The sequence below is a fragment of the Rattus rattus genome, chromosome 3 (assembly GCF_011064425.1).
Source record: "Rattus rattus isolate New Zealand chromosome 3, Rrattus_CSIRO_v1, whole genome shotgun sequence".
NCBI classification, from domain to species: domain Eukaryota; kingdom Metazoa; phylum Chordata; class Mammalia; order Rodentia; family Muridae; genus Rattus; species Rattus rattus.
In genome coordinates this window covers 124,883,197-124,897,815 of record NC_046156.1, presented here as the reverse complement: position 1 = coordinate 124,897,815, position 14,619 = coordinate 124,883,197, and the positions used below count along the sequence as shown (strand labels likewise).

Below are 14,619 nucleotides of genomic sequence, written 5' to 3'. Positions count from 1 at the left end.
ATGCAGCAAGTTGGATGGACTAGAAGTAAGCTATGCTGGCAGTCAGTTCCAGGCCTGGTGAATACAGACGCTAGCCATGAAGCCTGTACATCTGAATGTGAGTCCCAAGAACCACACGGTGAAGAAAGAAAACTGATTGTCCCAAAAGCTCTCCCAAAAGTGACCTCCATATGTTCGCTGTGGCAGACACATGCACAGGCACACACAGTAAATAAACATAAAGTTTAAAAGAAATTGCATAGGGTTGGAGAGATGGCTCAGTGGTTAAGAGAACGGACTGCTCTTCCCGAGGTCTCGAGTTCAAATCCAACACCCACATGGTGGCTCACAACCACCATGCAAAGACCCATGCGTGAATATTCTCTGTAGCTTTATTCATAATAAATTACCTTTTAATAATGAGTGAATGAATGTCTGATGCCTTCTTCTGAAGTGTCTGAAAACAGCTACAGTGTATATAATATAATGTGTTGCAATGCTTGGGAACTTAATGCACTGTGATTCGCTTTGTGTCTTTCCCCAAGAGAATGATGTCTGAATCTTTTTTGAAAAGTCCTAAACTTACGATCCCTTCCACTTTTAGGGAAATGACTTTATCTGGCCCTATTTTAAAGTCTTCCTCATGCCCTGGAGATTGTGATACGCACACAGAATACTAAGCCGGGCATCTCTAAATGAGGCCATGGCTCCAGGAATCTTCTTGGGTTATCCACCCTAGGCAAACTGGAACAGGGTACATTTAGAAATAGTTGGCAAACTCCAACTGGCCAGGAGAATTGGTAACAGGTTCAAGGCCTCTTTTCACAGTGTTCTTAGAGCTCTCTGAAAATATAAACAGAGATAATTGACAAACTCTGACTGGCCAGGATAATTAGTAACATTTTCAAGATTCAAGACCTCTTTTTACAAGATGAGTAGACTTCTACGAAAATGTAATTTAAAGATAGGCGTTTGGACGGGGTACACCCCTGGAGGACTAGAACTATGTAAATAAAATAGATTGACTGAAGTAAGCTTTTCCTATGTTATAGTGTAGACGATGAAACAGTATAGTCAAGGGAGTTATATATTAGTATTCGCTATTGATAAAAAGCTAGTTCAGATATTTTCTATTTGTTTGGAGTGCTTTACTTAAAGCTGCAAACACTTCTAAAATCAGGCTGTCTTATAATAAATGTGTTTACTCTGGTGGAGACACTCTTTGGAGTTACAGGGCTAATAAAAACAAAATGTGTTCTATTTGCACTTTCTAATTATGACTGAACTTGAAACCCTGGACATGTAATGAAGAATTAAACCCATGTCCAGAGACAAAATGACATCATCTGTACTTCTTGGATAAGCATTAGTTTGTTTTGTCCTGTGAAACCTCTAGAAATAAAAATGGAACCCAGTTGCTAGTCAGTCGGACCTGCAGAATGCCCCTGACCACCATGCCTGACTGGCTTCTCCTTTGCCGACTCCGTACCTCTTCTCAGGCCACCCTGTCTATCTCCAGGGCTACCGCCTAGCAGGAAATGATGGGTAAAAGGGATCGGTACACAGTGCGTACCTATGAAAGACTGCAAAAGACTGTCACAAGGGGACTTACAAAGAACAGCCCACGTCTTGACTGCAGTGGGGTTTGTAGAAAGCCGAGCGTGACACAATCTCATTGGCCTACATGGTGCACACATGTACACACACGTGCACACACACCTGATGGTTAGTGATGCTTATTGAAGCAATGTCAGCTTTCTGGTTTTGGTTTCATACTGTATAAGACGTCAGCACAGGTGCAGGGTGAGTGGACACGCCAGTATATTCCCACGGGCCTGCTTGTATATCCGTGGCTGCCCCCAAGTGTTTTTAAATAGACAAAGGAATGTGTGCACCCCCACATGCTCATCACCCACTGCTGTGCTTGTCAGCTTACATCTATCCCGCCTTGCTTCATTTGAACCCATGTCTCCTAGCCCCTTCAGCACGCGCTCTTTCTGAAGCAGTTCCCGGTGTCATATCATTCTTCCCACAAACATTCCAGTAAAATAAGACTATTTCATTATTACAAACAGCTTTAATTTCGTGGGTAATTTTCATGTGGCTGATGTGTAGCCCCTAGACACGGTGCCTTCCTGCTCTGTTAGCAATCTTTATTTTCATTCACCCATTTACATAATTATTTTTTATGCCCTTTTGCGGGTTTTCCTTTTGGGGCAGCTTTTCCTTTCTTATCCTTTGGAGGGGATTTTCCTTTCTTCCGGGCTTTTAGTAGCTCTTCGTAGGATCCATATCCTTTCCGGACCATGATTCCACGCCACCACGCCTGAATCTGAAAACAAGATAGAGCCCCCATCCTGGTGTTAGCTATGGTCTGGCTGTGGCTTACTCCTCTAAAAACATATTGAGGGATTGGGGGATGTTGTAGATAGGAGTATTTTCTGTGCTACATGAGAACCTGAGTTCAAATACCAAACATCCTACATGTAACAGGCCTATAACCCCAAACACGGTGTGGTAGAAGCAGGCTCACTGGACAGCCAACCTAGCTGAAATGGTGTCCTTCCAGTTGGGTGAGAGCCCTTGTCTCAAGACAATTGGGTGGAGGGCCAGAGATTCTGAAGGCCATGTTTAGTAGTGGGAGGGACAGTCAGTGTATGACTGAGCTTGAAGTGGAACTCAGCTGAGAGAGGGCTAGCTCTAGGTCTGATCCCAATACCACATAAATTGATTTTGTGACCTATGTCTAAAATCACAGCATTTGGGAGATAGAGGCGAGAGGACCAGAAGTTCAAGAATATTCTTGGCTATGTTGTGAGTTCCAGGCCAGCCATGTGTGTGTGCATCATGTAGTTCAATGCAATCATGTCACACATTGCTTTGTACAAACCCCACTGCAGTCAAGACATGGGCTGCTCTTCACAAGTCTCCATTGTGACATTCTTCTGTAAGTGTATGAGTTCGCAATGGATGACATTAACAAGGGATTCAGCAGCATATTGCATGGAGAGTCAGGAAATCGTGTGCAACCCGCTGCCCTCTCATAAGGGGGAGGAATTAACAAAAATACCCCAATAGCCAGCAACTTCAGTTTATAAAAAGAACTAATTGTATTCTCCTTCATATAGTAAAAGGGACGCCAATTTCTACAGCACCCACATTCTACACTGATGCAAAGAAGTCAGGAAACGCAGGTTGCAAAAATGTCAGAAAAAAATATAAGGTGGCTCAGAGCCCTTATAATGCAGTTAAAATTAGAACTGTATGCTATTCTTATGGTATTATTAAATTTTCTAGAATTTCTTAATGTAGTACTGACACTCAATAGGCAGAAAAGGATGTTTTGCGTACAAAAGCTACTGAAACTATTCAGGATCATTCAGAATGAACTTCAACTACAACAGTTGGTTTTTTGATGGGTCAATAAAGAGCCATCGGCCAATGGCTGGGCAGGGTGAAAGAGGCAGGACTTTTAGGATTCCAGGCAAGAAGCTCAGGGGAGAGGAAGAGGGGAGTAGGATAGGCCACGCTGTGAAGGAGTAGGAGGGTGAGACAGCTGAAATGTAGGTGCAAAGGGAAAACAGCCCTGTGCGAGGGCTGCCCAGAAGGAAACAGGGCAGCAAAGATAAAGTATAGATTTAGAAAGAATCACAAAGGCGGGTGTGTGCTAGCAACTGGGGAGGTTTGGAAGTGCCCAGCCATTGAGCTAAAAGGCATATTAAAAATAACACTGCACATGTGTGCCTTTCACTTGTGAACCCAGAGCTCTTGGATGGGTGCAGAGCCATGCACACCTGCCAGGAGCGTGGAGCAGCTTTTAAATATTTACCACTACAGAGATATAATTGCACTTTAAATGAAATGCACATAGAACAGAAAGGGGATAAAAGATCTCCCAGAAACATATTAAATAGTGCCTTGTTGACTTTAATATTTAAAACATCAATGAGACAGATAACAGAACTGCTGAAATACACTGAATTTTTAGAAAAAACTGATTGTGTGTGTATGTGTGAGTGTGTGTTATGTGTATGTGTGTGTATGTGTGTGTATTGTATGTGTGTATGTGTATGTATTGTATGTGCGTGTGTGTGTATGTGCGTGCGTGTGTGTGTGTGTGTGTGTGTGTGTGTAATCTTAGAGTGGAAGGCAAGAAATATATTGCACGGGGGGAAAAGAATATTCTCTTATTTCAACAGGAGAAGAAAAGATATGCATTCCTTACAAATTGATAAAAATAAGATTCAACAGTTGGAGCTCCCCTGAAGATCTAGGCTGCACCCATGAAGGAAGAAGCCAAGAAGAGCAAAACAGTTAACAGAAATTGCTGATCTCCCTACATGGGAACAGCTCTGAGATGGCTGAGACGTGGAAATGTCTCCAGCCAGAACTTCCAGAACTTTAGTTATGCATAGTTAATAGTTTGTTGTACAGTCCAAACTAACTTATAAAAGAGACAGCTGCCTTACCTGCTCGACAGAGAGCAGAGTCATCTTTAACTGATCATGCACATTACACATCCATGCATGTGTTATTGCAGAAATGTTTATTACCTGTGAGAGTTATATGTTTATAGACACCAGTGAAGTCAAACATCCCTGACAAGATTTGTCCTCAGGGATGCTGAGACCCTGAGACATATTTACTTCAGCATCCATCTTGATTCACTGAGCATCCTGCCTCAGTGTTGTTTCCTAAAACATCTGCACCCAGGACAATTTCTAAATGGCTAGCTAAATCGTCCAGCACCACAGACTGTTCCAGTCAGAACTTCAGTTAAGCACTGAACTTTCTCAGCATGCAGAGACTAGACCACAAATGTTACAGCTGGCTTTTTAAAGACTGACCAATATCGCAAATTGGGGGACAAGGGCAAAAGGAAAACAAATCAGTAGAAAGCAGTTTTAAGAGAGTTGACACCCCCATTCCCAGAAGGTGGATGGATGGGTTTTGGTCATTGAGTGTCCAGTCAGTGATCCAGCATGGGGAGGGAGAGGCTCATAAGCCCCACCCCTAGATGAGGAGTATCCCCTAGAGGAGAGTCAATTTTCTGCAAGGGTGTGACTGTGGGTATGTTACCCATGCTTCAGTGTCTGCCCTACCTCCGTGAGAACACAGGCAGCATTAACTAGCCTTGGTGAGTTATGTAAGGGTATGTATGAGAAGGGCAATGTCTGGTCTACAACTCTGGCAAAAGACTCCTGATTTACCACAGGTTATGCCAGCACCTAGAACCCCACGTAAGCCCTGCCTAGAGACTGCCAACTCTCTCTCAGGGCATACCCAGCCTACCCTCAAGAGTTCCTGCTCCTGGCCCACAACTGTGGCTGAAGCTCCCTGCCCATCAGAGGTCAAGCTGGGTTCTAGAAAATCAGCAGAGGTACCTGGATAGACCAGAGAATAAGCCATCTGCCGGGACTGCAGTGATGGCCAGAGAATGAGAGAGAAACAGAAACAAAGGGAAAAACCATCCATCCAGCAAAGACAAACACAGAAATCAGACCTAGACCTATAACTACCCTAAACTCAGATGCCTAGATGCCAGCTTAGAAATGTCATCAACAATAGCCAAAGCGACATGTCACTACCAGCGCTGTGCTATCCTGCTTACAACAAGCTCTTACTGTTCCGAGACACTGAAGTGAAAGGAGCCAACTTTACCAAGATGAAAGGTCCTTGAGGAAATGAATAAATCCTCTAAAAAAATTTCAAAGAAAAGACAAAAAAAATGGAGGAAATGAATAAACCTCTTAAAGCCAAGGGAAGAAACATCAAAGAGTTGAAGGAAATGAATAAAATTGTTCAGAAACAAAAATAGAAGCAATAAAGAAACAGGGAATCCTGGAAATGGAAAACCTAGGAAAGAGAACAGGAACTTCATAGGCATCACCAACAGAATACAAGAGATGGAAGAGAGACTCTGGCATAGAGGATACAATAGAAGAAATCAAAACAATGATCAAAGAAAATGTTAAATCTAAAAACTCCCAGCAGAAAATGTAGGCATAATGCTCTTATGTCCTGTTTAAAGATTGTCCTTGTGGGGTTGGGGATTTAGCTCAGTGGTAGAGCACTTGCCTAGCAAGCGCAAGGCCCTGGGTTCGGTCCCCAGCTCTGAAAAAAAGAATTAAAAAAAAAAAGATTGTTCTTATATTGTTGAAGTGTTGACTTCTGTGCGCACATATCTGGTTGCAATCCTTATTCTAAGAGTCTCCAGTCTCAGTGTGGTGTAATCACTGTTTCCCAATTATTTCCTGATTGGTCAATAAAGCTAGCTGGTCATCCACTGATTGATCAGGGCAGCAAATAGGATTGGACTTCCTTCCTCCCAGCCAGGGGAGGGGGGGAGAGAGAGAGGGGGGGGGAAGTAGGATTAGCCACAGGGATAGCATCCAGAAAATACCATAAGAAAACACATGGAGTCCAGAGAACCAGGTCAGTACTAAAATGGGGATTTTGGCTGGGAAATAACCAGACTATTTTAGGGGATTAAAATAGATTAATCCTGCTCAGTTGTTGTATTCTTAAACTTGTTAAATAAATATAATATTCCAGTGTCAATTATTTGGGAGCTAGCTGGGATAAGAGGAAAACTACAACACTCTTTTAAAATAACAACAACTACAACAACAACAACAACAACAACAACAAATCTAGAAAATTAGGGACACTGTGAAAAAACAAACCTAAGAATAATAGGAACAGAAGAAGGAGAAGACTCCCAGCTCAAAGTCCCAGAAAATATTTTTAACAAATTCATAGAAGAATGGCAGACACCATGCAGGAAGAGCTGCAGGGGACCACCACTGGAGATGGCCCACTGTCTTACACGGTTGTGATGAGTGAACCCTAGAAAGGTACAACCCCAAGAGCCTTGTCCAAGGAAAGGTTGCCTCCTGCTGCTCATGTGTTTTCTCATGTTTGCCATTGCTGTTTTCCTCAATCTTCTGACCCTTTCTGTCTACAGTCTGTTATGATTGATCCCTACATATTAGCCCATGCTATGGAACACATTTCCTGCAAATCAACATGAAAATGAACTTTCATGAAATAATGCTGTTTAGTTGAATTGATTATTTTATAATTCCTGATAATTTTTACAGAATTCCTGATTTGATTAAAAGAATTTTAAGAAGTCAAGATAGTTGACGGAAAGTTAAAATAAAAAATAGAACATGCCACCTCCTGTGGCATAGTTGGATGTACAGTTAGAAAAGGAGTTCAGTGAGCTTTCATGTTCTACGAGCACATCAGTTGCACTGGGAAGAAAAATAGGCTTAGAACAAATTAATGATCAAGAAAAGCATTCATTCTAAGTCAGGCCAGGGATGAGGCCACAGGTGTGCACCACAATAAAGTAAGGTCATGAACAAGGAATGGGAAACATTACATAAAGTGATGATGATGATGATGATGATGATGATGATGATGATGATGATGATGATGATGATGACCTATTGTTTTGAACTTTTACTAAGTTTATGAAATGAAAGAGAGTTGAAACTTCTGCTTTGAACTTATAATCAACAATGCTGTTATAACTCTCTCTTGTGTATTTTATTTGTTTTTGAAGGAGGTAATTCTTTTTATTAAATAGAGAATTTTGTCTTCAGGGATATAAAAGGACTAAAGCAAAAAATAATGTTGTTAGAGCCTGCTCATTAGAGCTTCTCTTTATCCATCAACTGTATTTATGTGTGTGTGTGTGTGTGTGTGTGTGTGTAAAATGGTTAGAACTTGTGCACTACAGTTTTGCTCTATCCACCAAATATGTAGACATGTATATATGTATATAGTATATTGTGAAATGGTTGCAGCCCACTTTTCCTCATCAGGTGTGTATATGCATGCATGCACACTTTTCTCTCTCCTTTTTTTCCTCGCTGGTCAGAGATAGTTCCAGGCCCAGATAATTAAGTTTTGCTCTAACCAGCACTACCAGTGCTGACCCTGTAAATTGCCTGCCACTTTTAGCCAGGGCCCTGTTGGTTGTTATAAGCATCAACTCCCAATTGCCTACTCCACACTCGATGCCTTCCTCAGTTTACCCTGTGGAGTTGAAGCTGACCTTCAACAGAAGAAAAAAATTTTAATCTAAAGAAGGGCATGCCTATAAAGATACAAGATGCTTACAGAACACCAAATAGATTGTATCAAAACCAGAAAGTTCCCTCGCCGTGCAATAATCAAAATACTAAACATACAGAATGAAGAAAGAATATTAAAAGCTGTAAAGGGGAAATGGCCAAGTAACATGTTAGAATTACATTCAACTTCTAAGAGACTCTAAAAGCCAGAAGGAACTGGACAGATTGTCCTGTAGGCTCTAAGAGACCACAGATGCCATCCCAGATTTCTATATGCAGTTAAACTTTCAATCACCATAGATGGAGAAAACAAGATATTTTATGATAAAGTCAAATTTAAACAATATCTATCCACAATTCCAGATCTACAGAAGGTAGTAGAAGGAAAACTTCAACATAACTCATGAAAACACAGAAAATAATTGTATATCACTAAAAATAAGGGAAGTGAAGATAATGTGCATGCACATGCACACATGTACACACACAGACACACACACAGACACACAGACACACACACACACACACACACACACACACACACACACACACACACACACACACTCTACCACCACTACAGGAATTATCAATGTCAATGTCAATATCAATGGACTCAATTCCCCAATAAAAAGATATAGAATAACAGAATGGATGTGAAAACAGGATCTAACGTCAAATAGAACTCAACATCAAAGATAGACATTATCTCAAGAGTTCAGGGTTGGAAAAAAAAATAAAGAGTTGATTCTTTGAGAAAATCAACAAGATAGACAAACATTTATGCAAACTAAAAAAAGAATATTTAAATTAACAAAATCAGAGACAAAAGGAGGATATAACAGACTCCAAGGGAACCCAAAGAATCATTAGGTCATAGTTTACAAACCTGTACTCCAGAAAATTGGAGAATATAAAAGAATGGATAATTTTCTTGATAGCTACCCCTTAACAATGTTAAATCAAGGTCAGATAAGCAATTTAAGCAGTCCTATAACCCTTAAGGAAATATAAATAGTCACTAAAAGTCTCCCAACTGAAAAACAGCTGTAACGATACTCAATACATACTTGGAAACCAAATCCATGGACCATCTAGAGGATCATGCACCATGATCAAGAAGGCTTACCCCAGAGATATGAAGATGTTGCCACATATAAATTGGTAAAGGCAGTCCATGATATAAGCAAACTGAAAGGAAAAACCCACATGACCATCTCATTAGATGCTGAAAATGGGCTGGAGAGATGGCTCAGTGGTTAAGAGCACTGGCTGCTCTTCCAGAGGTCCTGAGTTCAATTCCCAGCAACCATATGGTGGCTCACAATCACCTGTAATGAGATCAGATGCCTTCTCCTGGAGTGTCTGAAGACAGCAACAGTGTACTCATATATAGTAAATAAATAAATAAATAAATAAATAAATAAATAAATAAATAAATCTTTAAAAAATAAATTAAAAATTAAAATTAAAAAAATAAAAGAATAAGTGCTGAAAAAGCCTTTGACAAAATTCAAGACCCCTTCAAGTCTTGGAGAGGTTAGGGATGCAAAAGACATACTTAAATATAGCCATTTACAGCAAGCCCGTGAAAAACAACAAATTAGATGGAAAGAAAATGAATTAATAAATGGGATGTCATGAAACCGAAAAGCTTCTGTAAGACAAAGGACACTGGCAATAGGACAACATGGCAGCCTACAGAGTGGGACAAGATTGCCAACTCCACATCCAACAGAGGACTAATATCCAATATATATAAAGAATTCAAGAAACTAGGTAACACCAGCCCAAATAATACAATTAAAATATGGGGTACAGATCTAAACAAAGAATTCTCAACAGAGAAATCTCAAATGGCTGAGAAGCACTTAAAGAAATGTTTAACATCCTTAGCCATCAGAGAAATGCAAATCAAAACCACTTTGAGATTCCAACTTACACCTGTCAGGATGGCTAAGATCAAAAACTCAGGTGACAGCCTGTGCCGTTGAGGATGTGGAGGGGAGGGGATACCTACACGTTGCTAGCGGGAGTGTACAGCCACTGTGGAAATCAATATGGCAGCTCAAATCAAATTAGCAATCAGTCTACCTCAAGCCCCAGCTATACCAGTCTTGGAAGTATTCAAAGAACCACAAGGACATTTCCTGAACCATGCTCATAGCAGCTTTGTTCATAACAGTCAGAAGCTGGAAATAACCTGGGTGTCCCTCGAGAGGAGAATGGATTTTTTTTTTAAAAATGGGATACATTTACACAATGGAGTAGTACTCAGCTGTTAAAAAAAACAATGACACCCTGACATTTGCAAATCAGTGGAACTAGAAAACGAATCATCCTGAGTGAGGGAACCCAGACCCAGAAAGACAAACATGGAGTGCATTCACTCGTAAGTGGACATTAGCTGCTAAGTAAAGGACAATCACGCTACAGTGCACAGACCCGAGAGGCTAAGTCACCAGGAGGGCTCAAGGAGAGAATGCATGCATTTTTCTGGGAGTGGGACATAGAAGAGATTTTGGGAGGGGAGATAGAGTGAGGGGAGGGGGTGGGGAGGGACTTGGAGGAGTGGAGGGAGGGGAAACTCATATGTGCGAGAAGAATGAAGGAAAAAAGGAGGCCTGAAGAGGGAGGGACATGAACGGGAGGGGGAGGGGAAAGAATAAGGGGTGTTTATTATCAAGATGCATTGTATATGTGTATAAAATCACCTAAGAATACATTTTTTTAAAAAGGAGTCTGGGCTGAGTCTACCTTGGTGGCCATCACTTTTCTGATTCTGTTCTCCTTCAGGTGTTTCCATATGGCTTCGTTGCCCTGCTCACACACTTCCATGGGAGGGTCCTCCATGGGGTTGTCGGTCAGCGTTAGGACCTTGAGGTTCACCAGGTGATCAAGGTTCTCCGGGAGGCGACTGAGTAAATTGTCTTCCAGCAGGAGCTCTCTCAAATCTGGAAAGGTTTCCATTTTAATTGATTAGTTTAGCTTAGGACGGCAGCACCTAAACTCACTCAGATAAGATCGGTTGGTGAGGCGATGGAGAGGGAGGGAGGAACCACAATCCAGGCTTCTAATATCACTGATCGAATGTCTGTGTCTGCTCTTCGACAGCCTAGGAGAAGCCTGTTGATTCTTGCTAAATGAGGGTGAATGTTAAGGAATCAAGTGTGATTATGTTTTCCAAGGCAATCATACAATCCTAGAAATCCCCTTTGCTGGGTTCATTATTCTGGGTCAATAATTTTTCTTTTATTCAGAAGGTTTAATGACCTTAATAAACTTTCACATCAGGACCCCAACTCCCAATACTGTCAAATCATGTGTGTCAAATCAATATCTGCTCTCGGTAGGTGTAGTGAAAGTATGAGTGTATACTTATTTTCTTAGTAACTATTATTTGCTTCTCTTGTTCATTCAAATTATAAACTACCTTTCTAAGACTCTTAGCTACAGGAATATTGTATAGAGCCGTCTAAGCTCCGCCCACAGCCCACAGTTACCTGGCAACAGCCAGGTATGCTATACCCCACAGTGTTGCCAGGTATGCCTGACACTATAAAGGATGGCTTGCCCCTCCTCTCCCTCTTGCTCTCTCTCTTGTTCTCTCTTGTTCTTGTCTTCTTGCTTCCGATCTCTTCCCATTCCCTTCCCCCCCTCTCCATGTGCTCATAGCTGACCTCTACTTCCCTTCTCTTCCCTTCTTCCCTTCCCTTTCCTTCCCTTCCTTTTCCTTTTCCTTTTCCTTTTCCTCCCTTTTCCTTCTCTCCCCCTTTCTCCCCCCTTTCCCCTTTTCTCCTCCCCTTTTCTCCCCTCTTTTCTCCCCTCTTTTCCCCCACCTCCCTCTTCTCCGCCCCCTCTTTTCCCCCCTCCCCTCTTTTCCCCTCCCCTCTTTTCCCCTCCCCCTCTTTTTCCCTCCCCCCTCTTTTCCCCTCCCCCTTTCCCCTCCCCTCTTTTACCCCCCCTCTTTTTCCCTCCCCTCTTTTCCCTCCCCTTTTTTCTTCCCCCTCCTTTTCCCTCCCCCTCTTTTTCCCTCCCTCCCCTCTTTTCTCCCTCCCTCTTTTCCCCTCCCCTTTTTCCCTCTCCCTCTTTTCCCTCTCCCCTCTTTTTTCCCTCTCCCCTCTTTTTGCCCTCCCCCCTCTTTTTTCCCTCTCCCCTCCTTTTCCCCTCTCCCCTCCTTTTCCCTCTCCCCTCCTTTTCCCCTTTTCCCCCCCTTTTCTCCCCCTTTTCCCCCCTCCCCTTTCCGTCCCTTCTCTTTCTCTCTCTCTCTCTCTCTCTCTCTCTCTCTCTCTCTCTCTCTCCCTCCCTCCCTCCCTCCCTCCCTCCCTCTCTCTCTGCCTTTATCACCCTCTTAACTCCTTCTCATGCCTTCAGTAAACTCTATTCTATACTATACCGCCCGTCCGCCGACATGTGGCTGGTCCCTCAGGAGGAAGGGATGTCTCAGCATGGATCTGCCGGGGCAGCCCCTTCCCCACACCTCACCACACATCCACCAGAACATACTCCTCTTTATCTTTTATAAACACATCAAATATGTGTTATAAACTAGCTTCCCACGGAGTTGTTAGTGAGCCTGTAAGTGGGTGATGATACAGGACTCAGATCTGCCAAATGTGAGACCAGGCGTTCAAGAAAGCCATCGATAGGAAATACGGGCCTCATTGTACTGGTCTGTGCATCTAAGAAGTCCCTTACCTCGAGTTTGGCAAATGGCATCCGGGAGTTGCCTAAGAAGATTATGCCGGCAGTCAAGGACTTCCAGATTTGGCATTAACCCCAAGGATGCTGGCAGCTCTTCCAGTTGGTTGTTCTCTATGTACAGTTCCTTAAGATTCTGCAGCAAACGGAGAGTGTGTGGTGAGAAAACTTGCCTTGACTAGTGATTACCATAAGCAGACTTTCCTGTGTGTGCCCATTCCCGAGCATTAGGGAAATCGTGCCTTGGGACAATGGAGAGACCTGCTTGTTGTGGGCGACTCTGAACTGTCCCTCGGGTTCATTTTTCAGGGATTATTCCCTAATTTGTGCTGCTTCTTGATGCTGTTGAGCCTAAGAAGTGAGCCTGACCGGCAAAGGCAAGCCCCTTAGATGCGGCCTTTGGAGGCCATGCTTGCCCACAAGCTTTTGACTGCCTTTCTCGGCTTCCTGGTCTGCCAAGTTCGAGGAATATCTGCCACATGTCCCTGCTGCCATTGACAAAGTCACTCCTGCTGTGATGCTTGCCCACTGTGATAGGCTGAAATCCTCCAACTGAAGCCATATTAAACCCACCCTTCCTTGGGTTCACTCCTAGTGAGGTATATTGGTCACAGTGACAAAAGGAATAACTGATATAATATTTACAGAATTAATATCAAGAAATACAGCTGCAAGAAAAAAAAAAAAAAAAGGGCTGGGGATTTAGCTCAGTGGTAGAGCGCTTACCTAGGAAGCGCAAGGCCCTGGGTTCGGTCCCCAGCTCCGAAAAAAAGAAAAAAAAAAATACAGCTGCTTTTGAGTAAAGTAGTAAATTAGTGTCCATTTATGTGGTAAAGTGAAAATACTGGGGCTTAGCTTTATCAGAACCTCATGAAAAAGTATTGGATTATTACAGCACATGCCATTTACTCCCTTTTAATCACTAGTTATCTTTGGAAACGCCTACAGTTCTTCAACTAAGTACCCCAAACCATCTAGGTTAAAGTAGCCCAAATGCATAGACCATTGGTTTGAATATACTCAATTTATCTATGTTCAACTTTATTAGACAAAAACTAATTTTTTGCATTTCTGGCATTGGAAATGATATGTCATGTACAAGGAGTAAGACAATTAGATTAGATAGAGTAATAGAGAATTAGGAAAAGGATCTCCGTGTCACATGAGAATTGTCAGTATTATATCCTGACATGGCTCAGTTCTATGACTGAAGGTTATGAGCGGCCCAGGGCTGCTGTATCATTAAGAGTGATGTAAGAGGAATATGGACAAATGGTTCTTAAAGAATACACACACGAAGACACTGTGTGAATGAGCTCATCTTGCTAACATCCCATGGAGAACTAAGGACCCATCCTCGGGTTGCCCAGAGCTAAGCAAGAAAGTCAGGTCATATTTCTCCTTATAGAGAAGTCCAGGGAACAAAAATCAGACTCCCAATCACGTCACCCACAGGACACTCTAACTTCTAAATTAATGTCACTCTCAAGGAGATACTTATGAAAAATAGAAACCAACTAGAAAATGGTGTGGGTCAATTTCTACAAAGAAAACATACTAAACTACAATAGGAGAAAGACGTATTGAAGAACCATGGGTGGAGTAGTGGTCTGGAAGTTAGGGAGATCACCAATCACTTTCTGCTAGGATTTTCAGTCTTTTTCACAGGAGTGTGAACCTGATATCACATGTCAAAAGCCCAAGGCTGAGGACGTCATAGGCACCAGCGGAGAAAGTACTCCTGTTGTCTTGTTAAATGCTCTTGTTAACTGCCTTTATAATATACTCACATTTATACTCCTAGATCAGTTCTGCCCTCCATTTCGGCTAGAGAGGTTTCTGTCTGTAGTAGAGC

General features: G+C 42.3%; 1 protein-coding gene across 1 annotated transcript in view; it reads right to left on the bottom strand.

The window, feature by feature from the left end:
• Positions 1–2,017: 2,017 nt before the first annotated feature.
• Lrriq4 (leucine rich repeats and IQ motif containing 4) overlaps positions 2,018–14,619 on the bottom strand; it is a 22,155-nt gene continuing 9,553 nt past the window's right edge. Inside the window, 3 exon segments of the mRNA XM_032897000.1 lie at positions 2,018–2,311; positions 10,821–11,017; positions 12,762–12,900. Of these exon segments, the coding sequence (XP_032752891.1) occupies positions 2,159–2,311; positions 10,821–11,017; positions 12,762–12,900 (489 nt within the window). The 3' untranslated portion in view covers positions 2,018–2,158.